The 27,964-nt window shown below is 33.0% G+C and overlaps 2 protein-coding genes and 1 non-coding gene across 3 annotated transcripts in view; all 3 read left to right on the forward strand.

Annotated features, from left to right (window-relative positions):
- The window catches only part of LOC140437453 (pyrimidodiazepine synthase-like), a 35,466-nt gene extending 20,505 nt beyond the window's left edge, over nucleotides 1-14,961 (forward strand). Inside the window, exons 2-5 of the mRNA XM_072526993.1 lie at nucleotides 270-378; nucleotides 5,139-5,361; nucleotides 6,718-6,960; nucleotides 11,740-14,961. Coding sequence (XP_072383094.1) covers nucleotides 270-378; nucleotides 5,139-5,361; nucleotides 6,718-6,960; nucleotides 11,740-11,874 — 710 coding nt within the window. The 3' untranslated portion in view covers nucleotides 11,875-14,961. The remainder of the gene's footprint in view (nucleotides 1-269; nucleotides 379-5,138; nucleotides 5,362-6,717; nucleotides 6,961-11,739) is intronic.
- TRNAF-GAA (transfer RNA phenylalanine (anticodon GAA)) lies at nucleotides 416-488 on the forward strand. Its single transcript has one exon. It is a non-coding gene; the product is annotated as a tRNA-Phe (tRNA).
- A 6,324-nt stretch (nucleotides 14,962-21,285) lies between the features above and the next one.
- On the forward strand, nucleotides 21,286-27,707 carry mRpL38 (mitochondrial ribosomal protein L38). Its single transcript, XM_072524883.1, has 6 exons — nucleotides 21,286-21,495; nucleotides 21,553-21,708; nucleotides 21,774-22,098; nucleotides 22,704-22,862; nucleotides 22,941-23,077; nucleotides 27,373-27,707. The coding sequence occupies exons 1-6, from the start codon at nucleotides 21,354-21,356 to the stop codon at nucleotides 27,663-27,665; spliced, it is 1,212 nt and encodes a 403-aa protein (XP_072380984.1). The 5' UTR covers nucleotides 21,286-21,353; the 3' UTR covers nucleotides 27,666-27,707.
- Nucleotides 27,708-27,964: the final 257 nt, after the last annotated feature.

Below are 27,964 nucleotides of genomic sequence, written 5' to 3' on the forward strand. Positions count from 1 at the left end.
AGGAAAATATGAACCAGTTCTTGTTTACTTGTTATATTTTTGTTTACTTTTTTTGTGTATTATCATTCAGATTTACTTTGAAAATAATTTACAGAAACTAAAACATTAATTCACATTAATTATGGTTATACTAATTGATTTAATGTAGTTATTTCTTGCTATTTATTCTTAGAGGTCTATGTTTACCGTATGATTGTTGCGATTGATTAAGTCATGAACTATTAAGATTGCAATAAACTACAAACTACATTATGCGTAATTTATTTCAGGTTCAAAAGCACCTCCAGCATTAAAAGGCCATAAAATCCGATTGTATAGTAATCGATTTTGTCCATATTCACAACGTGTAATCTTGGTATTGGACGCTAAAAAAATATCGTAAGTAAACTACCCACTTTTAAAACATCTTTGTATAGCCGAAATAGCTCAGTTGGGAGAGCGTTAGACTGAAGATCTAAAGGTCCCTGGTTCGATCCCGGGTTTCGGCAAAAGTTTTTTTTTATATTTTATGTATTTATATAAATTTTTAGTTATTATCTATAATATTAATGCACAAAACTTTTAAATTTATGTTTATCTGGAATTTTTTATGTAATTAAAAATAAATCAATATTACCATTTTAATATATTAATATTCATAGATTATAAAATAGATACAAAAAGACTCTTTTGGAAATAATGTTGGATACTGTTACACTTTTTTAGAAAAAGCTTGTTTTTAGTTTACTATAACATGTGACCTTTTAAATAAATAGTGTTATAATTGGTTTATCGACGATATATGATATATAATAGTGATATAATTGCAAGTGAATACAAATAATCTTAGATCAACAAGGAAAGTCAAGTTTTGAATATGTTACAATCATTCATAAGAACCAATTAAAGCTGACATTAACAAAATAAAATCAAAGGACTGAAGTAAGGTTGTTGCTTATAATATACAGTGGAAAAATGAAGAAACATATGACCCATTCATAATGACTGCATTTTATATACGCTAAGTTTTGCAGATGACCATATTTTCCTATAATCCTCTTACGATGGTCAAGCTAGAAACTCAAATTCTCGTCGAAGGTAAATTTAGTCATACAGGACGGGGGAACTCCAACTCATAGACAGTCGTTAAAAGAGAGATTTCCGAATAGATGAACTGGTAAAAGGGAATTAATTAAATAGCTTCCTAGTTCAACGGAGTTAAATCCGTTAGACTTCTTTTTTGGGTCATCTTAAATCTGTTTTTAACTCATTTACGGCCAAAGGTGCGTAAACGCAACCTTTATTGTTAATTTTTTTTGGCCCGAAAATAATTTTTTTAATGTTTTCTTTTTATTGAAGTAACATCTCAATAGATTGAGGTGTATAGTATCATTTTTCTTTTGACAAAAATATTATTTTTAAATATTTTAAGATTATTATAATTTTGCATAATTTAATGATTTATGCACATCTTCATACAAAAAATTTTTCCGATACTAAGTATAAACTTAATTCATATTTTGTATTCTATAATTATAAAAATATGTTGAAATTTTTATTATTCTAAAAACTTATTCATTCATACTTTAAAAATAAAGTCTATAATTGCATGTTTATACGATGGATTCGTATACGCACCTTTGGCCGAAACCATATTATATTTTTTTCATAGACTAAACAATCTGAAATTACGATCTCGTCAATAGTCAATACACTTTAATACACTTAAATCAGTTTGAAAGTTTCCTTGTGTTTATTTGTTTTATATTCCATATAAGTTGAAATGAGTTAAGCTAAATTATTATCATATGAATGCGTGTATATAGTAGTAGTAGTAGTGCATTTTTTTGTTTATTTTAGTAAATTCTCGAAATATGAAATGAAGAGGGCACTAACTACTAAAGAGTTAATGGCTTTGTTAGAAGAAGACTTAGACTGTGAAAATGCTGACTCACTTGATGTGGTTTATGTGCCGCCGGAAACAGATGAAATTTCCGATGTAGAAGACATTGATGATAATATTATTGGTGAAGAAGGAATAAAAACAGATATTGCAGGTACATATGAAATACAAGTGAATGGGAATTCTGACGATTCTGATGATGATATTCCTCTGAACCACAGATCAAAACGTCCAAAGAAAGAACCAGGCAAAAATAATAAATCCAAATTTGTCCCAAGTTGGGTAAAAACAGATACTCCTTTGTACTCGGCAGTAATTCAACATCAGTCTGATCGATATTTAGAAAATATAAAAGCCAACCATGGAGGCAAGTTACCTATTGAAGTTTTTTCACTCTTTTTTGATAAAGAAGTAAGTGAGAGCATTCGATATTTTACAAATATTTATGCATCGCAGAATAACCGTCACGATTTTGAAATGAATGATACAGATTTAAAAAAATTTATTGGCATATGTATATTATCTGGTTATCACACTCTGCCTCAAGTTGATATGTATTGGTCGAAGCTCTTTTTGGACTATTGAAAGAAAAAGGATTCTTTACAACAGGAACAGTAAGGGAAAATCGCACTGCTAAGTGTCCTCTAGAAGAAAACAAAATTATGAAAAAAAAGGAAAGAGGTTCATATACATGTGCATTCGATTCCAATTTAGAAGTTTTGGTGACAAGATGGAACGATAATTCAGTAGTGACTGTAATGAAAAATACATGTGACGTTTTACCCCTTATGCAAACTAAACGTTATAACCGTAAAGAACACAAAGAAATTCTTATCCCTCAGCCTAATATAATTCACCAATATAACCAATACATGGGTGGAGTGGATCTGCATGATAATGGCATTGCGAATTACCGTATTAAAATAAGAGGAAAAAAGTGGTGGTGGCCGTTGTTTACTAACATGCAAGAACCGTGCAAGAAGAAAATGTCGGATGTGCAAAAGTAATACTATTTATTTATGTAAAAAGTGTACAGTGCAGCTACACCCCGAATTGTTCGAAAATTTTCATCTTAAAATTTAATTTACAGTTAAGATACAATATGTTCCTTTTTTAAAAATTGTATGCGTATTCGGCCAAAGGTGCGTATACGCACCCACCTGTTTTTCCTTTCATGAGAAAAAAAATTCTTTTTGGTTGTAAATTAGTCTTAATTTATGTGTTTTTAATCCAATCTAATAAATCAATTGTCAAATTTCTCTTTGTTTATTGTCTCGGCCCTTAATGGGTTAATGTAACACAACTCCACGATATTGATGAACTTAAATCAATAATTACTTGAATTTTATGAAGTTTTACAAAATGTTAGAGAGGAGTTCGGAAACGGACTTTATTATTATATTAGGAAAAACATTTTGAACAGTTTTTTTTTTGATAATTAAGTTCTTATACAGTCTTCTTATATATAGTCGGTCAGATACCCAAGCGGGCTAGGCGGCCGATTCTCATTCGCTTCACTGTCGAATGGTTCAGTGAATGTTGGTTCGAGCCCCGGCTCGGTGTACAGAAAAATAAAAAAGGCTAATATAGCAGTTTAAAATTGTAGATGAATCTGCGGCTTAGACTAGAATATATGCTGGTGTCTGATCGGCCTATGGTGGAGCAGTACGGCAAGAGATAAGGGCTTGCGTCTCGGTGATACTCCTCCATAGATCCCTACCGGAAGGACGTAGCGCCTAAATACCGGTGTATAAATATAAGTTCTTATAAAAGTCTTATTCTCTTTCTTTTTCTTCTTATTTTAAGACAATGTCTTGTTTTTTCAAAGTTGTAGCCTAGGTTTAGATTTCGTTGTCTAACTTTCATACCAGCTTTTGTGTGGTCTTCTGGGTGGTCTGCTGGTGTTCGGTTTCTTTTCCTTTGCAGTATTTGTAAGTCTATTATCACCCATTTTATCAACGTGGAACCTCCATGCTCTTTTTCTGACTTTAGAACATTCTACAGCGTTTTAGATATTACTCAAGGTTCTGATATCGCTGCTGCTCACTCTATCTCTATGTGTTTTGCCAGTAATTAATCTTAGGGTCTTCATTTCCGTCATTCTTAGTAGTTGCATAGTAATAATCGTTTCTGCTTGTGTCTCTAGCTTAGGTCGTAATAGGTCTTACACAGGTTTTGTAAATTGGTGTATTGCTTTCGATACTCATATCGAAAAATTCTGATATCCTAGCTGCAGTTATCGCTTGTGTTTTATTTTAGATTTCTATTGCTTGTACTATTGAACGACATGACTGGGTTCTCTTGATATTGTCATAAACTGCGTTTTCTGGACAGAGATAATCATATTTAATTCTTTTGCTACTAGTTCAAACCTGTATAATAGTTTCTCTGTAGATTATCCTAATCTGCAGATATTATCACCGCATCATTAGCATAGCAAATTATTTTATTTTATTTCAGTATTGCCCATTCTATCACCTCTTCCTGAGATTTTTACTTCTTTGATGATATGATCCATAAGGACGTTAAAGATGACTGGGCTGATTCCTGTTGTGACTGGTATATTGTTGGGCAGCTTATTGTTTGCTCTTATGAATTTGCTGTTCCTGATGTTCAGTTGTTTTTTAGTTTAAGTTTTTTCTTTTAATAGTTTCAAAACATCGGCGAGCCTTACTCTATCAAAGGCTCGCGAAGGTCAATGAAGAACATCAAGGCAACTTTATTATATTCAATAGATTTCTCGGCTATTTTTCTGGTGGATCTATTATTTCGGAATACTTGGTGTTTTTCATTGATGTCACTCTGTGACACTTTTTCCGCCAAAATTTTTTTAAATAGCTTTGAGGCGTTAATAAAAGTATCCCTTTATAATTGTAGGTGTCTGATTTTCCCCTTTTTTAAAAAGTGGGATAATTATACTTTGTTTCCAATGTTCTGGGACCTTTGTTGTTTTATATATCTTGTTAAATAGAGTTTGTATTTCATTCATTAATGTGCCACCATAGTTGAGCTGCTCATTATTGATATTATATATCTATTGTTAGTTCTATTTTCCCTCTTAGTATCGTCTGGTTTTGAGTTTCTTCGTCCTTAATTCACTCATTTTGGCTTTCCAATTCTACAATCTCGTCTGTGTGTGGTTCACTATATAGGGTGTGGAAATAATTCTCCCACATAACCCACTACTCGTTTAAAAAAAATCCTTTTATTCCAAGAACCAAGATTTTATTTTTAAAATCGTTATCGTTATTTTCAGATATGAAGTGGTAAATATAAATCTATCCAATAAACCAGACTGGCTGTTTGACAGAGTACCCGGCGGTAAAGTACCTGCATTAGAAGTAGAAAATGGAGAGTTTATCTGGGAAAGTTTGATAATAGTAGATTATCTTGAAGAGAGGTATCACCAACACCATCTCTACCCCAAGGATCCCTTACAAAAGGCCAAAGATAGAATTCTTATTGAACAATTTAATAGGGTAAGATGTTTAATAGACTAAAGTAATATAAGTAGGTATTCAATTTGTGACGATCATGAAAGCGCCGATCATTCACTAAAAGTTGTATCACATTATGTACTACTTTCTCACTTCGTAAAATCGAAGTTGTGCCATTAGAAGTAACTTCCAAATATCGAAACTTTAATGCCATAGTATATTATATTTATTTTAAAAATCAACCTGTTTGTGTGTTTTTATTTATGTACTAAAACTAATAAGTTATTAGAGCTAATATTTTGAACACCTTATAAAACTTCAGTTGAATGAAGAATTCGGGTTAGTTTTGTATATAATTTTTCATCTTACCCTCGTATTTTAATTTCATAATTTCACCTTTTAAAAATTCTGATGTGGATAAAATATTATAGGTACAATGTTGTACTTACAATATAAATTGTATATTTTGAGGGCTCCGTTTTATTTCATTGTTCATTGTGTCACCATTTCCATTTGAGTTTTAACACCAAATATTTATTTTCAGTCTTCCTTCTGAAGTTACATCGTGTGATAAATACTGAAGCAATCAATTGTGTAATGTTTAATGTTAAAATTTTTACATAACCTACTTATGATGAAAGTCATTGATGTAGATAATAAATTAATTTATAGAATCATCCTTCATATGCTTCTGTGTATGTGGTAACACTTGGTCTTAAGTGTTTACATACTACAAAAAAATATGCATATATTTATAAACATATTTATTTACACAGTGTTTGGATATTATTATAATGTACGTGTAAAACACCAAGGTTAAAAATTCAGGAAATGTAATTATCCTTCTTGCAGGTGTCCCCTTATCGTCCCGTATTTGGCAATGGTAATGGGTATTTTTAACATTGCTGATCTAAATAGGTAGTTTCTAACAACGTTGAATTATTTCTGCATAAATTTTGTAAATTTTACCCACCATTATTGTAATCTTCTTTGATAATAAATATATAAAATGGATCGTAGTTGGAACTGTACTATTCATAGTTATGTAATAATAATTTGAGTTGATTGGCAAAGAATTGAAATTGGCAAAAGATTCCTTTTCATCATTTCTGTTTACTAATGTCTTGATCTTTGCAATCTGAATTGAACCAAATGTCGAAGCTGAGATTATTATTTTTGACTTCACTCATTATTTGGAATAATTATTCACGTTATCCATGGTCTATCTTGTTGAAGTCTTTATTTCCTTTTCAGAAGTACCCATCATTAACTGGATAATAAACAAAGTTATTGCAAAAATGAAGTACGAAATTTCAAATTTACTGCATTTAACATATTTAACTGATTTATCAATCACATTTTAAAGGTTACCATTATATAATTAACTATTGGTTGTAGGTGATTAACACAATGTACCGAATAATGGTGAATATTGGAAGAATGAACATCAACGACGACGAAGTGATATCAACAGGGCTTTCCACTTTCGAAAAGGAACTAAGAGAAAGAGGTACTCCATTCTTCGGTGGCACCAAACCAGGTATGTTAGACTACATGATTTGGCCATGGTGCGAACGAGCGGAAATCTTAAAAGTTTTCGGCAATCAGCATCTTCTAAGAAGAGATAAATACAAGAAATTGGTAAGTTACGTATTTTTTTATAAGCTATATAGGACAAAACATATACACTTAATAAAATATACTACAGTATACTGCTAGCACCGTTAGATATCCATAACCCAACATATTAGGCTGATCTCCTCTATTTTGAAAACACGTATGCACATTCCGTTGTATCCCATCTTTACAAACCTATAATTATTTTGTTTCTACGAAATGTTGATCGAAATCTGAACTAGACGAGTTTTTTCCTATCGTTTCACACTAGTATTTTTACAAAACAAGTTTAAGACTAAAACAGGGATTTAGACTAGAGATTCAATACTCACTGATAAAGTCGCTAGAGTTCTCTCTCTCTCTCTCTCTCTCTCTCTCTCTCTCTCTCTCTACGATCTGGAGAAGTCTAGTTTTTTAGGCTTCTCTATAAATAATCATCAGCTTCATCATCATCAGCATCATCATCATCATCATCCAGCCTTTATTCATCACGCCCACTTCTGGACATAGGCCTCCCTTAAACTCCTCCATTCTTTGCGATTTTGTGTTCTTGTAACGAAGATATTTTGCCTACCACATAGGGTATTGTTATAAGGGGTTGAAAATTGGGACAGAAGTTAGTGGGGTGGAGATAGGGCAAGCAAAATAAACGATACTTATGCGAACGGCTCTCAGGGTTTATTTGGAGTAGCTGGGTCGTGGATAAGTGAATGAAACAGGGGGATTGGATTGGGACAACTACAAAAAAATGAAACAAATGAGTACTTACATGAATCTCCTATCCTATCATGAAACTCAGCAATGAAACATATTATTTTCCAAATTTGTTGTATACGACACAAATCTCTTAGATACTTAGAAAAATAGTTATTACTCTTTCTAAACTGACATATAACTTAGAGTAAAATTTACTATTTTCAACAAATTTTGCCGACCTCTGCAAACTACATAACGACGTCTGTCCCTTTTGACCAAATCTTCCAACCTAACTTTTGACCTTCCATCGATCTGTATCGCACCGCTTCTCTTTTCGCGTCTCACCTCTCCACCGTTACTTGCCATCAAACAACCCAAAATTCTCAAGACTAACGCATACAAATAAATCTAACCATATTTAACTTCATAGTGGCAACTGGAATTTAGAATATTAACACGAAGACTCCACAATATTTTATACTTTTACTAGAATTTTTTTTATTATTTGAATATAAGATTGTTTTTAAGGAATTTTTTGCATGCTACACTCTTTGTTGCCAATTTTTCGTGATACGCCTGATGTCGTCAGCTAACGTGTAGGTGGTCTTTCTCTACTACGTTTGTCTGCTCTTGGCCTCCAATGTGTAATTTTGTTCGTCCATCGTGGGTCATGCATTCTCGCTACATGGCCTGTCCAATTCCATTTTAGTTCCGCTATGCGTTCCACAACATCAGCAATACTCGTCCTTCTTCGCAGATCTTCGTTTCTTATTTGGTCGCGCAACGTCACTCCTAGCATAGACCGTTCCATTCGTCTCTGTGCCACTCTCAATTTCGAAGCCGTAGTCTTGGTTAGAGTCATAGTTTCCGCCCCATAGGTCATTACCGGTAATACGCATTGGTCAAATACTTTTCTTTTGAGGCTAATTGGTATGTTGGCTCTAAGTGTGTCTCGCAGTTTTCCAAAGGCTGCTCACGCTAAAGTAATTTATCTTTTAATTTCGCATGTTTGGTTATCCCTGCTGATTCTTATTTCGTAATCCAAATACCTATATTTCTCCACCAGTTCTACCACTTTGTTTTGAATAGTTAAATGGTTATTGGGGACCATATTTGTCATTAATTATATGTGATAAGGACAATGTCATCTGCGAAACGGAGATGGTTAATGTTTTCGCCGTCTATTGTTACTCCTCTGTGGTCCCAATTGACCATCTTAAAGGCATACTCTAATGCCGTTATGAATAATTTCGGTGACAATGTATCTCCTTGCCTTATCCCACGTTTTATTTATTGGACGCTTTAGAAAACATGAATAATGACGAAAATCGAGGAAGAGCCTAGACTGCTTTGAACTTAAAATTATCATCAATAGCTATTCCATCCATCGTCGGAGGTAAGCCCCTCTTAGATGTATCCATTCATTTCTGTTTGTTGTTTTTTGTATCCAATCGTAAACAGCCATTCGCTTGGTGTCATCAGTCCATCTGGTTTGAGGTCTGCCTCTACTTCTCTTATTTACTCTCGGTCGCCATTCAACATTTCGCTTCGTCTAATGATTGTCTTTCATTATTCTTATATACTTGAAGTTTGTGGACTATGTTGTTATTAAAAGCCCATATTTCAGTTCCATATGTCAGAACCGGTAATACGTACTGATCGAAAGTTGTTGCCTCTAAAGTGTTTGGTAAGTTTGATTTGTATAATATTTGAAATCTTCCAAAAATACTGTCCATGCTAAGAAACATCTTCTATTTAATCAGCCTTTAGGTTAAGATTTTTTATTTCGATTGTGTGTCCTAAGTATATATACGACTCAACATTTTTTTATATTATCATTGTCCAGAGTTATATCCTCAATTATGTCTTAGACGAACTTAAGATCTAAAATGAGATCAGATCAAAACTTAAAATGCATAAGTATATGTACAGAGGTTTGCGGGACTGCGAAATATGGCACAGGTGCTATAATTTTGATCCTTACCTCCTCTACAGTGAATCTGATACTAACATATCCATTAAAATAAACGGCAAGTAGGCCATGTAGAGAGATTAAATGAGACGGAATCTGCAAAACACATATACACCCAAAAACTGGATGGAAGGAGAAGGAGAACGAGCCGCAGAGCAAAATTTAAAGACCAAGTGAAGAAAAGCATAAGGACATTAGGAGTGCGAAACTGAAAAACCAACTCAAATAATCATCATTATCACCATTGGTGCTACGGCCCGAGTTAAGCCTCGACCTTCCTAAGCTGATTTCTCCATTCGGTTCTATTTGGTGCAGCTTGATGCCAGTTGACAATACCCCCTGGCATCCTTATCTACATTATCCCTCCATCTCAACCTTGCCTACCTCTTCGTCTAGTTCCCTCGGGATTCGCCAATAAAATACATCGTACAGGGTAGCTTTCATTTGCTCTGACTAGATATCCTGCCCACCGCAGGCGTCTAATTTTTATTGCAGTTACTATATCTCTGGTTTTGGCTAATCCTTTAGGTATATAAATAAGTTTATTGTATAGTTGAAAGTTATATCGACGATGCAAGGTTCCATTTTCATTTATTGGACCTAGTATTTTCCTCAGGACTTTCCTTTCGAATAGCCTATTTTCATCTATGTTAGAAATCACCCATGTCAGACAACCGTCTATTAGAACAGGCAATATTAAGGTTCTATATAACATTATCTTTGTCTTTCTTGTTATTCTATTATTGTTGGTGTTTACAATGCTTCCTAGCTTAGAGAATTGTTGAACAACTTCAAAATTATAGTCATTGACGTTAAAGTTACGTTCAATGTTTCTAACTGTGTGACCTGTCCCTCATGCCATGAGCTCAGTTTTATTTTCGTTGATTACCAGGACCATCTTTTCTGCTACGTTGAAAAGTGTACCGCATGTCTCTCTGGATTTATGAGTCGTACGTGCGACAAGATCCACATCATCTGCGTATGGTAATATTTGGGTAGATTTTAGAACTTTTTCGAGGGCAATATTAAAAGGGAGGCTTGCCAGAACATCTGTTTGTACATAATTCTTCAGAATCGCTACTTTGGATTTTTACTTTACTCGTGACTTTTGACATTGTCGTCCTTAGCAATATTATAAGTTTGCCAGGAATTCCGAAGTATTGCATTTTTTCATATACCTTGCTTCGTACAATGCTATCACATGCTGCTTTGAAATTTACAAACAGGTGAAAGGTGTCTATATCAAATTGTCTAGTTTTTTAAGGATCTGCCTTAATACGAGAATCTGGTCTAGTGTTGACCGTCCAGATCTCAATCCATTTTGATATCTGCCAAGATTTTCCTCCGAGCATGGGCTCAGATGTGTGTAAACTATAGAGTGTATTCAAAAGTGTTATCCCTGTGAGATTTGAGATCCCTCAAGATTTGCTCTTATTCCTATACTCGTGCTATAATAATATATAAATACTTGGCTAGGTGCTCAACCCTATACTTGTAAAGTTCTGCCAGGATTTCAGTTCCTGTTGCTTTGTTGTTTTTCATTTTTTTGGATAGCTTCCATTGTTTACTGTTTCTGATCGTCAAGGCAAATAATAGGAAAGAATGAAAACTGATGTTGGAATATTCCAATTGGTTGTAGAGTCAAGGATGATGAAAGTGCATATTTTGATATGTACATTCTACATAAACAAGATATCTTTAGCAAGAATTTGACACGTAAGACGACAATGTTTCATATACAAGATATTAAGGATTAATTTAAGCAATATGTACGACACTCTCTCTTTCGAAAGAAGAGAAAAGATAGAAAGAATGGGTATTGAATTTAGGGAACGAATTTTCTTAAACTTGGAGTAAGCAAATTTCCAATAATAATAGAATTTTGGTGAAATTTGAAGATTTTTCTTTTATTTTATGTGCCCACAAGTATTAAGTCTTGTAAACTCTTTAATTGATGAATGTTTTGAATGCGGTGTATAAGAATTTTACACCCTTATTCGGTAAAGTTGTATGTTCTTGAGATTTTGACGCCTTTCTGCGCCGACGCCTTTTGGTTATTGTCATTTTTGTCAATGTTACACTAAGTAAGTATTGTTTAAATATCGAAAATATCTATATATCTTCTTTTTTTTCAGATGGAATGGCGCAACCAAATGACTGAAGAAACTACCGTTAAGAAAAGTCTACTACACTCAGATTACCACATAAAATATTTACAGTCATACCGAGCAGGTATGCCAGACTACGATTTGATTCTAAATTCCAACTGAACTACTACTTCACCAACACATTAAGTCCCAACAAAAGAATAATCATAGTTTTAATGTCGTATTTCTTTAAAGTCTGTTTTTATATTAAAATATATAAATGAGTCATTAAGTTTGATTCATTAGCAAGTATGCATAGAGAATTTAATTTTTTTTTAATGTGTACACTATTGCAGCTTTTCACATGAAGAATGCTTGCACGTGCTTTAAACATATATATTAGTTGATTTCGCATACCAATATTTCGTATATCTATGTTCAAAGCAACTCTAATGTAGTGATCCCAAACTATCTCAATATGATCACATTTTATTTCTTTATTTTAAAGATTTTTCTAAAAATTGCTCCCAGATAAGTCACTGCGTGGATAAATAAGTCGTTCTTCTAAATACAAAATACTTAACTTTATTAACTTCTTCCTTATATAACAGTTTACAATTTTTCGTCACTGAAATCACTTTCTAAAACGGTACTGTCATAACTATTGTCAAAAACTCCTCGTAAAATTTAAGGAGACCTAATCCTATATCCTTTATATTTCTGGTTGTTGCGTTTATTGTACTATTTTTTGTTATTAGTGGCGTCGAACAATTCTGGATTATACTACCAGCTTCCTTACACAAATATATTTGTTACACTATTATATTTTATTGATTTTTTTAAAAAATCACTCAATTGGCACTGATATTATATGTTTCGCGAAATTCTAGATAACAAGCCAAGTTGTATCTGGTGTTTTAATACATCTAACAAATAACACAATACGAAAAATGTCTTATATGTTTCAATTCTATTTGATGTTATGTCAAATTTTTTCTACGAATTATTTTCTAAACAAAATTAAAACGGAGGTAAACACAAAAAGTTTACCTAAGTGGGGACTTAAACTCACGATATTTGGATTACAAAACTAAAACGTGAGTATGATAGACGCAATAACATGTTTCATATACCATGTCAAATAAAACAACTGGATTTTTTAAAGGAAATATTTTAAATAATTTTAACACAAAAATCACATTCGCAGGCGAAGCAAAATATCTTTTAAATTGAATTTGAAGATGTGACTAAAAGTATAGCCAATATTAAATTGTGAAAAATATTTTAAAACTCTTCTCTTTCTTCCGTACTCACCCCCTAAAGGTCGTCGTGATATCGTGTATGGTCAGGATCCACAGACTTCTTTCTGGTCAGTTCTATTATATTGTGCCTAGGTCTTTTGCAACTTCCTCTAATCTGTCTGAGATCGTGCCATGTCCAAAATATTTTAATTGTTGCAGTTAGATTTTGCCGGCGAGTCTCTTGTTGATCTTCTTTAATTTATTTATAATATAATTATTTGTTCTATGATCGGTTCATAGAATCCACAACATTTTTCTCCAGCAGAACATTTCAGTGCGTCTATCGGTCTCTATAGCGATCTTGTCTAGATCACATCTCCTCCTGAAGTGTTCATGTGTCTGTGATCAATAATCCCAGATACAAAAATGAGTTTACCATTTTGGTACCAAACCGGTCAATTTTGGTTATATGTAGATGATTGTTGTGTTGCCTATCCATCATAATCTTTGTCTGTCATTAACTCCAAACATAAACCTTCAACTCTCATTTTCAGCCAGCCGTATAAGATCAATAGGTATTCTTGGCTGATGTCAAGGAGAGCTGTATCGTCCGCAAAACGTTGATTTCCTAAGCTGGAAAGTTTCTTTTCTAATTGTCACCATTTTTCCTCTCATTTCCTTCATACACTTGTATACTCTATAGCCTGTACAATTTTTTCACTTTCAAAATTTCCTAACATAATGTTGTCAGAGCTTTCGATATGTTTTTATTCAGTACCCTTATTTAGACTTTTACAGACACTTTTACATACATCAAGTAATTACTATATCTGCAAAAAACTTGTTAGAGCAGATATTTCTCTCTCTATTAATGTTTGTTTTTAAATTATTAAATAAATATGTAACAATATTGTGATGTTATCAATTATTATGTTATGATGATCGTTATCAAAATATTAGTACACAGTATAGTAGGTGTACTTAATGGTACTGTATACATATAATCTCCAGAGTCTTCAGCTTAAATAGTAATTTATTTAATGAATTTGGTATTGAAAATACCTACAGTCAAGTATATTAGTTTTGCATGTAAAATTTTAATAATAATTTATTCACTGTTAATTATTTAATATTTTATATACCTAGTTGAACGTATAATATTCAGGGTATGCCACGTTCAACTGAACAGACTACCGGGCGGGTAGCTAATCCTTATTATAATCAATTCATATGAACGTACTATCTAGAGCCAGCTCCGACGCTTACACACTAGATTGCATGGGCCCAAGATTCAGTTATTATTATTTTTTATACATATACCGAATAATTTACAACATTGTAAAACACATGTAACACATTTTAACAATATGTAATTTCAATGTAACTATAATATTGTTGTTTTATAAGCAAATATAATTGCTCAAATTGAATGCAAGTCTAACTCACAACTTTACCATTAGAACTTTTATAGAGTTTGTGTAAATTTATTTTGATAACAGATAGCTATTCTAATACAATCTATTATTGATCAGTTGATCTAACAAAAAGTACTTTTTATTAGTTTAATTTATTTAAATTTTTATTTATGTCTATATTAATTTTTTTAAAAGGCAGATCATCAATCTTATCAAAGTTTATCTTTACAGTAAACTTTGTAGGGTCTCAAGGGAGGAGAGTATCCTGAGGGAGGGAATAGTATATTTCTATCATATTTTTCATTTATTTTCCCTGTAGACTTATACTACTGGCATACCTTGTGTATATTTATCTTTTTATATCACTATATATCATTAACTTACTAAAATCACCCAATATATTGGATGTATTTAGTTTTAGCATAGGGCTGCTTTTTAATTGTATTTTTTCTTTTTTTTTTATTAGAGTAACTTTATTTATTGTATTACGATGTATAGAATTAATACAATTATCTTTTGTATCAATATATATTTAGTTTGAATGTGAATATACTCTTTTGTTACGTTTTGTAATGGTGCTGGTACTTATAAATAAATATTTTTCGTGAAATATATTTATTTTTTGTTTTAGTTATTTAGATGGCAATTAATAGAACGTGTTTATAACTGATCACAAATAGCAGCCAAAATGATCAGATGTATCTGTATCAAAGAAAGCAAAGAGTTTCATTGGATGAGTAGATTTTTTGGAATTAGAAAATTATTATCTGGCAAAGGTTCAAACAATAATTAATGAATGCTACGTTTAAAGAATTTGAATGACAAAAATATTAACAACTTAAATTTTGCGTAAAAAAGTCACAGCATTGGCTGGAGTAAGAAAACGAAATAACTCAAACATACTGCTAGATAGCGTTATGGAAACAGAATAAAAATTACCGATGAAAGAAATATATAGAGGTATTATTTCTAGATACAAAAAATCCCTCTATCAATAACCTAAACAGAGAAGTAGAACCATAGATTATAGAATAATAAAAAAAGTATTGGTCCAGACCAAATACCAAGCGACTTATCGCATTAATCGCTAAAACTAATCAAGGACAAAAGTCTAAATATTTTGGTGAGATTACTCAATAAACTGTACACAACAGGAATTATTCCCGAGAAATATTAAAATGGATATTTATACTTCTAATAAATAAGGCGAATTCAAAAGAATGCAAACACTACCGAACAATTATTCTCATTTCACATACGCTAAAAACCTTAAGAATCATAGACACCAATACACTCCAAAAGTTCGTGTAACCTTCTGGCTAAGGTCTAGTGTTAGGGTTTTCAGGTCGCGCGAGCGCCCCTAACATGACTTAACGGCTACTTTCGTAGCCGGGACCGACGGCTTTACGTGCCCTCCGAAGAACGGTGGCAGCTCGGTTAAATTAGAAATTGAAAATTTTGTCAGTGCCGGGATTCAAGCTAGGACCCTCCAGCTTGTTAAGCGAGTAACATAGCCACTGAGCTACGGCTACCACAACAGTTACTACAGACACTAGCTAGCATAGATTACGACGAAGTCTTCGATAGGGTTAAACATGATAAACAGGAATTTTCAGAAACAAAAATCTGAACGATCGGGATATAAGATTAATATAAACGTTATATAAATCCTCTAACCGAACACTGGAACAATAAAAGGTATAAAAAATATTCTTCTCGTAGCACTACAACCCGGGGTGGGTTTTGGCTGTCTGCACAACTTGCTTCCATCTTGAACGGTCGTCCATAATAAATGGGTCAGTGGGCAGCCCCATTGTTCTTAGATCTGACCATATATTGTCTCTCCATCGCATTCATGGACGTCCTAAGGGCCTTCTTCCTGTGGGGGCTTCCTCCCATATTAACTTGGCAAGGCAGTTATTAGGGAGTGTATGGACATAGCCAGTCCATCTTAGACGCTGGGATTTAATCTCTTGGACTATATCGCTCGCTCTATACATCTGCTTGACCTCAGCATTTGTTCTCATTCTGTATTGGTTGCTATTAATGTCGTGATAAGGCCCAAAGATTCTTCTGAGAATTTTCCTCTCAAAACATCTAAGTTTTCTTTCAGTTTCTTTGGTCAGAGTCCACGTCTCACACCCATACATGAGCACCGGTCTAATCACCGTTTTATATATTCTAATTTTTGATGTTCGTGTTAGGCTTTTAGATTTAATATTATTGTGGAGGCTGTACATACATCTGTTTGCTGCCTGAATTCTTCCTTTAATCTCTTCCTCGATATCGTTATCTGCAGTGATTGTTGCTCCGAGATATTTAAAACTCTCCACTCTTTCAAGGTTATATGGGTCTATTGTATCATTTTGCCCTATTCTATCTCGTCCCTTTTGTCTGTTGATGCACATGTATTTGATTTTCTCTTCGTTTACCCTTAGACCAGTTTTCTTTGCCTCTACCTCCAGGTTATTAAAAGTCTCCTTTACATTGGTGACTGTGTTTCCCACAATGTCAATGTCATCTGCGTATGCTAGTAGTAATTTTGGTCCATTTACTGTCAGTAATTCTGTTTTAAGTTGTGCTGCTCTTACTACTTTCTCCAGGATGATATTAAAGAGGAGAGGTGACAGCGCATCTTTTTGTTTCAGGCCACTGCTTATTTCGAAAGATTCTGAGAGTTTGTTACCTATCCGTATTCTGGATCTACAGCTATTCACACATAACTTAACAAGCTGGATAAGTTTTTTTGGAACTGAAAGTTCTGCCATTGCATTCCACATCTGATCCTTTTTAATGCTGCATCCTTTTTCAAGCAGCTGTCTTAGAGTAAAGATCTGATCTATGGTCTATCTATGTTTTCTGAAGCTGGCTTGGTATTTCCCCATGAAATGTTCTACAAACTGTGTCAGCCTACTTAATACGATGTTCGCTAAGATTTTATATGCCGTATTAAGTAGGGAGATGACTCTATAATTAGAGCACTTGGTTTTGTCTCCCTTTTTATGGATGGGGATTATTACACTTCCATGCCATTTTGTTGGTATTTGCTCCTCTTTCCATATATGTTATTAGTTTGTATTTGTCTATGTAGAGTTTTTTCTCCATACTTAAGGAATTCAGCCAGTATATTGTCAGAGCCTGGAGCTTTTCCGTTCTTCAATTTGTTAATTGTTAATATTTTGGGGTCCTCTACCGGTAGGTCCACCCCAAAATATATATTTTCTCCACGTTCTTCCTCTTGATGTATGTTTAGTAAAGTTTTGAAATATTCTTGCCATGTTTGGAGCAGTTCTTTTTCATTTATTATTAATTCATCATTTTTCCTGAGTACATACGCGCATCTAGGGCTGAAGCCTTTCTTTTCGTTTGACACTGATTTATAAAATGCTCGACTATTTGACTGTTGCCCATTCCTTTCCATTTCTTCATATTTCTGTTGTTCGTACTTCCTTTTTTCTCTCGTAATTAATTTTCTTGTTTCTCCGCGTGAAGTTGCATAGTTTTCCTTACTTTCTGCTGTTCCTTGTTGAAGCATAATGTTTCGCTTTATCTGTCTATCGTGTAGTTTTTCTTGACATTCTCTATCAAATCATTTCCTTGTTCTCTTCCTGCTTTTTCCTATTATTAGTTCTGCTGACTCCATAATTGATTTTTCCATTTGTTGCCATAGCCTTTCGACATCATTGCTTTGGTCTACTGTATTTAGATGCTGTTTAATTTTCTGTTTGCTAGCTCTACGAGCCTTTGTCCATTGTCGTTTGAGATATCGTGGAGGCTGTGTTGTCCTATTGTCGGTCTTAGGTTAGGTTATTTGCCAATTTTTGCATTGAAGTCTCCACAGATTATCTGCATGTCTTGTTTGGGGATTTTCTCAAGCGTTCTTTCGAGTTGTTCATAGAAGTAATCTTTAATATGTTCGTCTTTATCTTCTGTCGGAGCATGTGCGGATATAATTGAGATATTGTACCATTTTCCTTTCAGTCTAATATAACAAAGTCTGTCACTAATGGACTTGAAACTTATAACACTGTTCAGGTATTCTTCTCGTACTACGAAATCTGTGCCAAATTCGTGTTTTCCTGTCTGGTTTCCACTGTAGAAAATGACCGCCTTGTCTATTTTTATGTTTACCGTGTCTAGCCACCTTAGTTCTTGTATTGTCGTAATGTACATTCCTACTTTTTCTAACTGTTTTATTGCATGTATAGATGCTCCCGTCCGGTACCAACTTAGAACATTCCATGTTCCAACATTCAAAGTCCTTTTCCATTGCGATTGTCGTTTTCCATATGTATCTGTTCGATTCCGAGACAAACTTGCAGTTTTCATAACAGACTGTTTTTTATAAGAGCAGGTTGTTGGCCTTCCGCTTAACCTTTCTCCTTTATCCGGGCTTGGGACCGGCAAAAAAGACTGTTAAGCTACTCGATCCACCCAACAGTCATTCCAGGCGGAGTTATATACAAAATATAGAAAGAAAAATTAATAAAACATTAAGGTGTTAAATAGCAAACAGGTTGAAAGAGTAAAGTGATTTACGTATCTGGAACCACTAATAACAGAAATACTGAAATAACCGTAACATCTTAACCATAAAAATGAAAAAAGTTCTTTGTAGCAGATATTTGATATTAGCCCTAAAATACATGTTGGGAGGCTGATGATTAGACCCTCATGATCTCATTCTTGATGGTTGTGTCCCTTCATTCCTATTCAACTGAAGCACCGACGTTACTCCAAGACTAATCGGTATAAACAAGGTTTACATTATCCTTCTTTCTCAATGTTTTTATTTTTCTGAGGTACTTGTGTCTACAGGATATGATATCTTTTTTTTCCATCATTATCTAATCTCGACCTCTTTTACCATATTTAAAGCTCATGTCATTTACTAGCCCACAAAATGTGGTTTTTGAAAAGCTGGTAGCTCCTCATCATCCTTCAGTCTGTTCGTTATGCTCTCGACGGTTGGTTTTTATGTTTTCTAAAAAAAAATCATGGACAATTTTCCTTATTCGAGATTTCACTCCCTAATCCTAAGTATTCTCACGTGAATTGAACTGGAAACTGTTTTTCTTCCTTTTTGTACAGCTCGCCTTGTTTGTTTCAGTTCGTTTGTTTCAGTTCGCCTTGCTGGGTCTCTTCGCAGATGTCATAAATTTTGCGAACACTCACACCGCACATTTTCGAAACTTTTTCCACACTAATAGTCAAGCTGTCACCATTTTTTAAGTTCAGATGATAGTTCAATATATTTAACAACACACGTTTTACTTGCACACTAAGAGTCATACCCTGTTTGAAATTCACAACAGATACTAAGAGAAAATGAAATAGAACTGAGCTTTCACAGTTTTTGTCAACAAGTTTTTGGTCTTATGGCCAGTACCCAAATCGACAAAGAGACATGTTTGCTTTGCGTAGACAATGATGATTAAAACTGATTCGCTTTTCCTAATGACTTTATAATTATCTTTATTTCCCAAAGAGTGTGTTTACAATGGTAAAAATTGATAAATACCTATAGATAAGCTATCTACAATATATACGCGTTTTTGATATATTATTTTACTTTTTGTATAGTATTTTTTTTTTTCATGTTATTGTTTAGTTCGACAATGTAACTCTCTTATTTATACATCGATGATTGAATCACGATTTAGGTGTGCGCGTATATTCCAGAGCTATGATTCTTAAATCCAGTCCTGATGCGCCGCTCAGGGCAAACCGGCAACGTGGTCGGCCGTTCTCCCGTAAGAAATACATTGCCTATCTTACCTGTACTGCATTCTAACTGTGATTTCTACTTTAGCGGATAGAGATAACTTTTAAACCTTCTGAGTCGTGATATATTTGTCGAGTAAGTACATATACAACGAGATGAGACATGCAAGAATTTGTGCCTTCTGCACCACTAATTTGCGTCTATCAGCCAAGTCTTTCACGAGAGATACTTAGACAGATTCTGAGTTCTTGTATCTTCTACAAGGACTAGCTTGCGACTGTCTATTAATGTTTTGTAATTACGTGACTTGGGGTAGAAAAAGCTAGTGCCTGACATCATAGATATCGAAATTCCCTGATATTGTCCTACTGTACCCTACTAAGCTATTTACAAAAGAAGGATTAGGGTACTTTCCTTCAATTCAAGAAGAAATTATACTGGTAAAAATAATCTTTGATTAAATAAATATTTACTGACCTAATTTGTCAGAGTTTAGAACAATATTATTGACTAAATGTTCTGAAGATTTCATAGGTAAATAATGTTAAAAAACGTTAAAGTATTAAGAAGAATGAGAAAAAAAGAGGTTTAGAGGGCAACAACAAAATAAAATATCTCATCGACTCGTAATGCAATGCAAAATAGAGAACAGAAAAATGGAAGACTAGAAGAAGAAAAGAATGATATGGCAACAGCTCAAAATAACCCTTTAGAGCAGTTACTGGCAGTTACGTGTCTATACTGTGCAGTGTGCAGTTACTTTGAAAGATTGGCCATGATGATTCCTAATCTCCGTAACGAAGATGGCACTTAAAAAAAGGCAGAAGAATATTTTATTGATCGCAGAAATGAAAAATACAGGCAACAAAAAGAAATGGCCTTTGGAAGCATCCGTCTAAAAAATTACTTTAAAAACAAGGGTATATTATTATTGGAACATATTGGAACAAAAGAGCGAAAAAAATTGAAAATCTGAATCAACCATAGATTGAAAATACTGGAGGATGATGAAGATTCAATAATTAAATTGATAAAAGAACGCTTTGAGTAGTTTTATATTATAAAGGATGGCTTGTATTTACTGTGAAGGGTTCTTCGATATTTAAAATAAATTAATATATAAACAAGTTAGACACAATTTGATTCGATAAGTATATTTAGTGTTGCAGCAATTCCGAACAAAAGTAAAGTAGATTGCTAACTTTTAGGCGTTACCACATCATTCTGTCTGAGATCAAAATAATGTTTTAAGGTTAAGTTAGGTCCTTAAGACCTTAAGAAATGGCTAGTTCTCTATGGAATATTTGTTGTAAAAATATAAACGGAAGCCTTACCTCTGCGGTAAACATATCTGTGAGACATGGTCACCATTTAAGAGGTTTACCTCCAGGCGTTGCTAAATCATTGGAAACAAAATTAGCAGGTAAAACTGTTACCAATCTGTAAGACTATTTTCCTATATACTGTATTTCTTTTTCAGAGGCGAATTATAAAGATCCTGCTATTCATTATCGTGTAGATATTGGATTGCCTCCTCCTAGGATTTCCAGATCGAAACTTTTACAAGAAAGATTAAAAATTTTAAAAGAGCACAAAAAGAATCCAACATTAGAAAAATTAGCCAGAGATAAAAAGTGTAAGTAAAACCACAGCTAATTGGTGAAGTTTTGTTTATTTAATTTGATTGAATACTTTTTTTAGTGCTAATCAACTTAGAAGAAACTAATAAAGAATGGTTAAAAACTCAAGCCCCTGTTGATATAAAAAAGGTTGCTGACCACTATGGTGTATTTGAACATTTGTATGGCGACGCTTATTTTCATCCACGAGTTCCTTTAAACATTCTTTATGAAACAGAGAAAGGAAGTTTGCCTGTATATTATGGGAATGTTATAAAACCATCTGAATCAGTAAATGCCCCTACAGTTTCTTATGATAGTGATAGTGATACACTATGGACACTAACTTTGGTCAATCCAGATGGGCATTTAACTGAAACGTCGAGTGAATATATTCATTGGTTTATGTAAGTGATTTTATATAATATATTCAAAAATATTGAAAATCTGAGTTTAAACTTTGTTTTTCCTAAACATACCACTATATACAATAATTTGGATGAATGTTAATCAGTACAGAATAAGTCAGTCAGATAGTTAAGAAGGCTGTCAAGTTACATACACTTAACTGAATGATCTAGTAGATTGATAGTTCAAACCCTAACCAGAAGACAAAAAGGTAATGTAGTAGTATACAATCTAAATGGATTGGCTACTTTTACTAGAAAAATCTGGTGTATTAGATCTACCAAGGTACAATAATAAAATACTGATACATTAATATTTAATTCTTATAGTCGCCATACCTGTACACATCCAAAAGTTTATGGAAAGCTTACTTAGTTGTAAAGTATAAAAAATATTAAGCTTGCAGTAAAATACAAAAGCAAAAAATTGAAACAAAGAAATCTATGGCATATAACAAATTTTTCTTATATAATAATTTTGATAATAAATTTTTTTTATTGTATGGATATTACAAAAGTTAAGTTCTTTATTTTGTGTAGACCTTCACACCTGGGTCAATTTATACGTGCACATTAAAGCTTATAAACATCTTTTTGTTTTTTAGTGGCAACATTCCTGGAAATGATTTGCAAAAAGGAGAGAAGTTAGTGGAATATTTGCAACCTTTTCCCCCAAAGGGCATTGGATTTCACCGATTGATCTTTGTTTTGTATAAACAAGATAAGAAATTAGATCTTTCATCATATAAGAAAGAAGGACCTTGGTATGTACATGTGTATATGAATTTAAATATTATTTTTACCACAAGAAGAATGATGTAATAAATCTTTTTTGTTTTTAGTTTAACCCTGTCGGATAGAACCTTCAATACATATGATTTTTACAAAAAATTCCAAGATAACATGACACCAGCTGGTCTGGCATTCTTTCAGTCAGATTGGGATGCATCTTTAAAAGAATTTTATCACAATAAATTAAGTAAGCAGTTTAATTTATCATATCATTTACCAAAAAAGAAAAAACTTCAATAGCAATTGAAAGAAACTAAAATACACAAATATGACATGCTCCAATCATAATATAAGCTGTTATAGATGAAAGAATCTTCATTTTTTAATGTGAATGGAACAATGCTCACTGTGTAAAAACTTTATTATATAAAAGTATTGTTGTGTATATTAAAAAGAGAATTCGTAAACAAGGGAAATAATGAAATTCTGAAACTCAATAATAAAAATTTATTTTAATAAATCTACAAAAAGATTAAGAAAAAACTACTAAAAAGTCAAAAAATAATTGAATATTCCTCTAGATATCAATGAAAAGGTAATATCTAAAACTAAAGTGTCAAAACAAAAAATATATTAAGTACTATAATGTAATTTTGTTTATTGACATACAACTCCTTTGAATTACTCATAGTCAAACCTGAAATCATTTGTGGATTTGTTGGATAGGTGTCTAAAGTAATATTTGAAAAACCACAAGTTCCAGACTATCAAATATCTAATAAATACATAGAGAAACTGATGCAGTAGAATGTTGTAAAAATTGTAAAAGAAATATGTTCTGCAATCAATGTAAGTTACACAAGATGAGGTATTCCACAATCATTAAATATCTTTGATCTCCAAATTAACTAACATGCTATTAAGCCAGTGATTCTCAACCTGTGGGGCGCGGTATTATTAATGGGGGGGGGGCGAGCCTATTCGAAAAAAACATCAACAACATTGACCAATTTACTAAAATCAAAGCACAAAACAAAATTCTTACAAAATAAAAAATAAAATAAATGTGAACACTGATATAACAGGTATAATTATAAAGAGCACTAAATTATGAACAAGTTTAATAATAAATCATTGACTTCCTTGAGCTTGTTTTGTAGAGCAAAGTTTATCGAAACGGGATGTAATATTAGAAATAGATGTTCCCAGTTCTTTTTCTATATTTAGCTGCGATCTATATTTGGTCTTCAAAGCAGCCTCCGCAGAAAATCCTGTTTTACAAAGGTAGGATGTTGAAAACGGCAATAGTATACGGAACGCTCTGGTTTTCAGTGCAGAAAACTCATCATTTACTCCTACCCAAAATTCAAAGAGGGATTTATTATTAAACTGTTTCTTGATTTCATCTTTGCCGTAAAGTCAATGAAGGTTTCTTCTTCGGCAGTAGAAAGCCCTTCCGGTGTAATTTTGAACGGATTCCTAACTCACTCGTAACTACGTACTAATTTGTCGTCGGCAAAAAAATATCTTTTAAAATTTTTAGTCAGCATCGCTAAATGATTTTCAATGGTTACAAAAACAACTTTCACGTGTTGTTCTTCAACCTTGTAAGTTTTAATACATTCATCCACATTTGCAAACATTTCTAGGTATTTTTGCTTTAAATTTCTGCTTCACAATTCCAATTTTTTACAAAAACCATTAACTTTATCACTTGTATCCAATATATGTGTATTGGCTCCTTGAAGCTGAATGTTCAAAATATTTAGTTTCTCGAATATGTCAACCAAGTAGCTCAATTTCATCAAAAATAAACTATCTCGAAACATCTCGGCTTCCGGTCTATTTTCTGCTTCTAGAAAAATAGGGATTTCATGTCTTAATTCAAAAACACGTTGTAAAAATTTCCCACGTGATAACCATCTTGCCTCACAATAAAATAATAATGCTGAAAGTAATGCACCCATGTCTTTACAAAGTGCAGAAAAGATTCTGGTTTTCAAAGGTCTCATTTTTATGTAATTAACTACTGTTACAACTGTTGTTAGCACCATAATCAGGCAAGGAGACATTTATTTGGAAGCCAGAGCTCCCTGTGGATCATACAGTGTGTCCATATACACATTGGAGACTATTGTTTCACAAGCGCTTGTAGACTATGAAATTTTCCGGACATTGCACGAGCACCATCTGTGCATATTCCGACGCAATTCTTCCACTCTATTTTTGCTTCATTTATATAATCTTTTAAGATAGCAAATAATGCGAGCGACGTTGCTTTCAGTTCTATTGGTTTGCAAAAAAGTAGTTCTTCTACTAATGATATGCCATCACAAAATCGAACATAGGCAATAAAATGAGCATCTTTATGGCTATCTGTTGTCTCATCAAGCTGAATCGAAAACAGCTTGTCGCGCATCTTCCCGAGTAGCTGATTCTGTACATCTTCAGCTATATCACAAATTCGACGGGCAACAGTATCATTTTTAGAGGTATAGACTCCAATTTTTTGGCAAAATTATCTCCAAACATAGTTTCTACAATTTGAATTGCAGCTGGCAAAATAAGCACTTCACCAATAGTGTGAGGCTTTTTACATCTAGTTATTCGATGGGAGGTTTTATAAGAGGCAAGTAAAGCTTTTTCATTCACAGTCAAAGTTTTTTTTAAAAATGGTTTTTGTTTTTCATGTGATTTTAATTTTAACTCGAAGAATTCTTGAGGTTGATTAATGCACTCACTATGAAGCGTTTCCAAATGTCTTTTAAGTTTATTTGGTTTCATGCTGTCGGCTGCTAAAATTTTTAAGCAAGTGATACATAGAGGCCGTTCTTCTTCATTTACTTCAGTAAACGTAAACCCAAAATTTAAGTAATCTTGAGAATATTGTCTTGATTTTATTTTTGGAACCACTCTCGCCTGTACACTCGTTGATGCTTCACTAGTATTTGCTTGCTTGCTTACGCCCAGTTAAACATTTATCCATGATTTTGTATAAATTTAAGTATATGTACCTACTGCTTGGAATATTTTAATACCGTGAACTGCAATTAATACACGCAAACTACAACATAAACATTCACAATAAATTTAACAGGTGCAGAAGGACTGACTGGACTGACTAAACTGACTCGACTAAGGTCTGGGTCTGAGGGGGAGAGAGGAGAACTCGCGGAGGGGAACTTCTCGCGAAGAGAGACGATCGGTTCTGGATTGGTGTTGCCACATATCAATAAATTTACTTATTCTCGGTAATTTGGCAATTAAGGTTTTACTGTAAGTTTAGTGCAAGGGCGGATCCAGAGAGACTAGGTAAAAAATTTGACAAATAAATATACTTTAATAACGATAAGATATGATTGACTTTATGGCACTCAAGTGTGTGAAAAGTGCCTTAAAAAAAATTTCGGTTGAAAAAAGTTCATGTACCACTACCCCCCCCTTCCCCTGAAAATCGGTCCTGGATTCAAATATTTTTATTGTATGAGGGGGGGCGCGGTGAAAATAATTATATAAAATTGGGTCGCAACTGGTAAAAGGTTGAGAAACGCTGTATTAAGCCAATATGTACCCTTATTTCAATTGTAAAAGCAAAATGTTATTTGTAACTTACAATTTTCTGATATGAAAAATTACTTAATTTGGACCAACGCTATCTAATTAAGGAAGTCTAGAAAATTATATTTTTCAAATGATATTGAACTAATAAAACTTCATAAAATCTACTGAGAGTATAGTCTCTCTAATATGTCATTGTATTATAATGCAATCAAAAAGTAAGATTTAATAAGAATACCAAAAGAATGAGTGTTTTTATTATATTGAGTTAAGAGATAATTAATTTCATTACATCAAGGGTGAACTTCATTATCATCATCATTGGTTCCAAAACCCTTTGTAAATATTGGTTTGTTATATAATGTTTGCCATTCTGTTTTGTTCATTGATTGGTTTTCTAGTTGGTAAATCAGTGGCGCACCGAGGGGGGGGTTTTGGGGGTTAAAAAAAGGACCCTATTCCGACACTATTACTTACACATTTTAAGGTCTCAAAATGGAGGTAACACCATAAAAAAATTTTGATGACCAACCAAAACCCCCCCCCCCCCCCCCCCCCCCCAGAGGCAAATTCTAGGTGCGCTACTGTGGTAAATGAAAAGTGAACTTCAGATATTAATAAACTTACTAGTTAAATAGTGTAAAATATTTGTCTTAAATGTGTTTCTAATAAAATGCCTCTAAAAGAAATTGTTATAAGATGATTTTTACCTGTATTTTCTTATAACACCTTCTGATATTCTGCTGTAACAACCCTAGACGTTTGGTGTTTTTGTACTAATGGTTATAAGAAAATAAATCGTTTAAAAGAGAACTAAAACAATATACTTTAAGACAGACTTCACTGAGGACAAAGAAACAAGTTTTTATAGTAATAATCATTAACAATATATTTTTACTATTCCTTTTTACACTTTTTTTTTAATTCTGTGTGATATGTCATAGAAATATATTAAAGGATTAATGTATTTCTTTTTTATTATAGATATGAAGGAACCAATATTTGAGTATGATTTTGCACCTCCATATATTAAAAAACAAGCTTGGTTCCCGATTAAAGAACCATTTAACTTATATATGGACAAATACCGAGATCCAAAACAAATCAACAAAGAGTTTTTAATGAGGAAGTTAAAAGATGTACATCCATTTAAGAGTCCGCCACCTCCATTGGCTTATCCCAATGCTGTGTACTTCGAAGGTTATGTCCCGTCTTGGTTGAAACTAGAAATTAAGAAATCTAGACTTAAATGGGGTAGAATTAATGATATTGAATAGATTAGTATGTTTTGTTTGTTGTAATAAATACTTTATAAATTGTTTTGCCTTCTTATTTTTATATATTAATTTAAAAAGCGGTCTTCTCATTAATGGAAGTAAGACAAAATTCACAAAAATAGCTTGAACATAAACAAATTTGTCATTGCATAACTATGAATTTGAATTTTACCTCAATAGTTATGAGACGGATCTTTAGAAAATGTAGACTGTAACATAAAGCTTCTAAAAACTGAAGTACCTGTTTTCATTTAAATAACCTACAGTAGGGCAAGCGAGAAGTGGCTTGTTGCGTGTTA

This window comes from Diabrotica undecimpunctata, chromosome 3 (assembly GCF_040954645.1).
Source record: "Diabrotica undecimpunctata isolate CICGRU chromosome 3, icDiaUnde3, whole genome shotgun sequence".
Classification (NCBI taxonomy): Eukaryota; Metazoa; Arthropoda; class Insecta; order Coleoptera; family Chrysomelidae; genus Diabrotica; species Diabrotica undecimpunctata.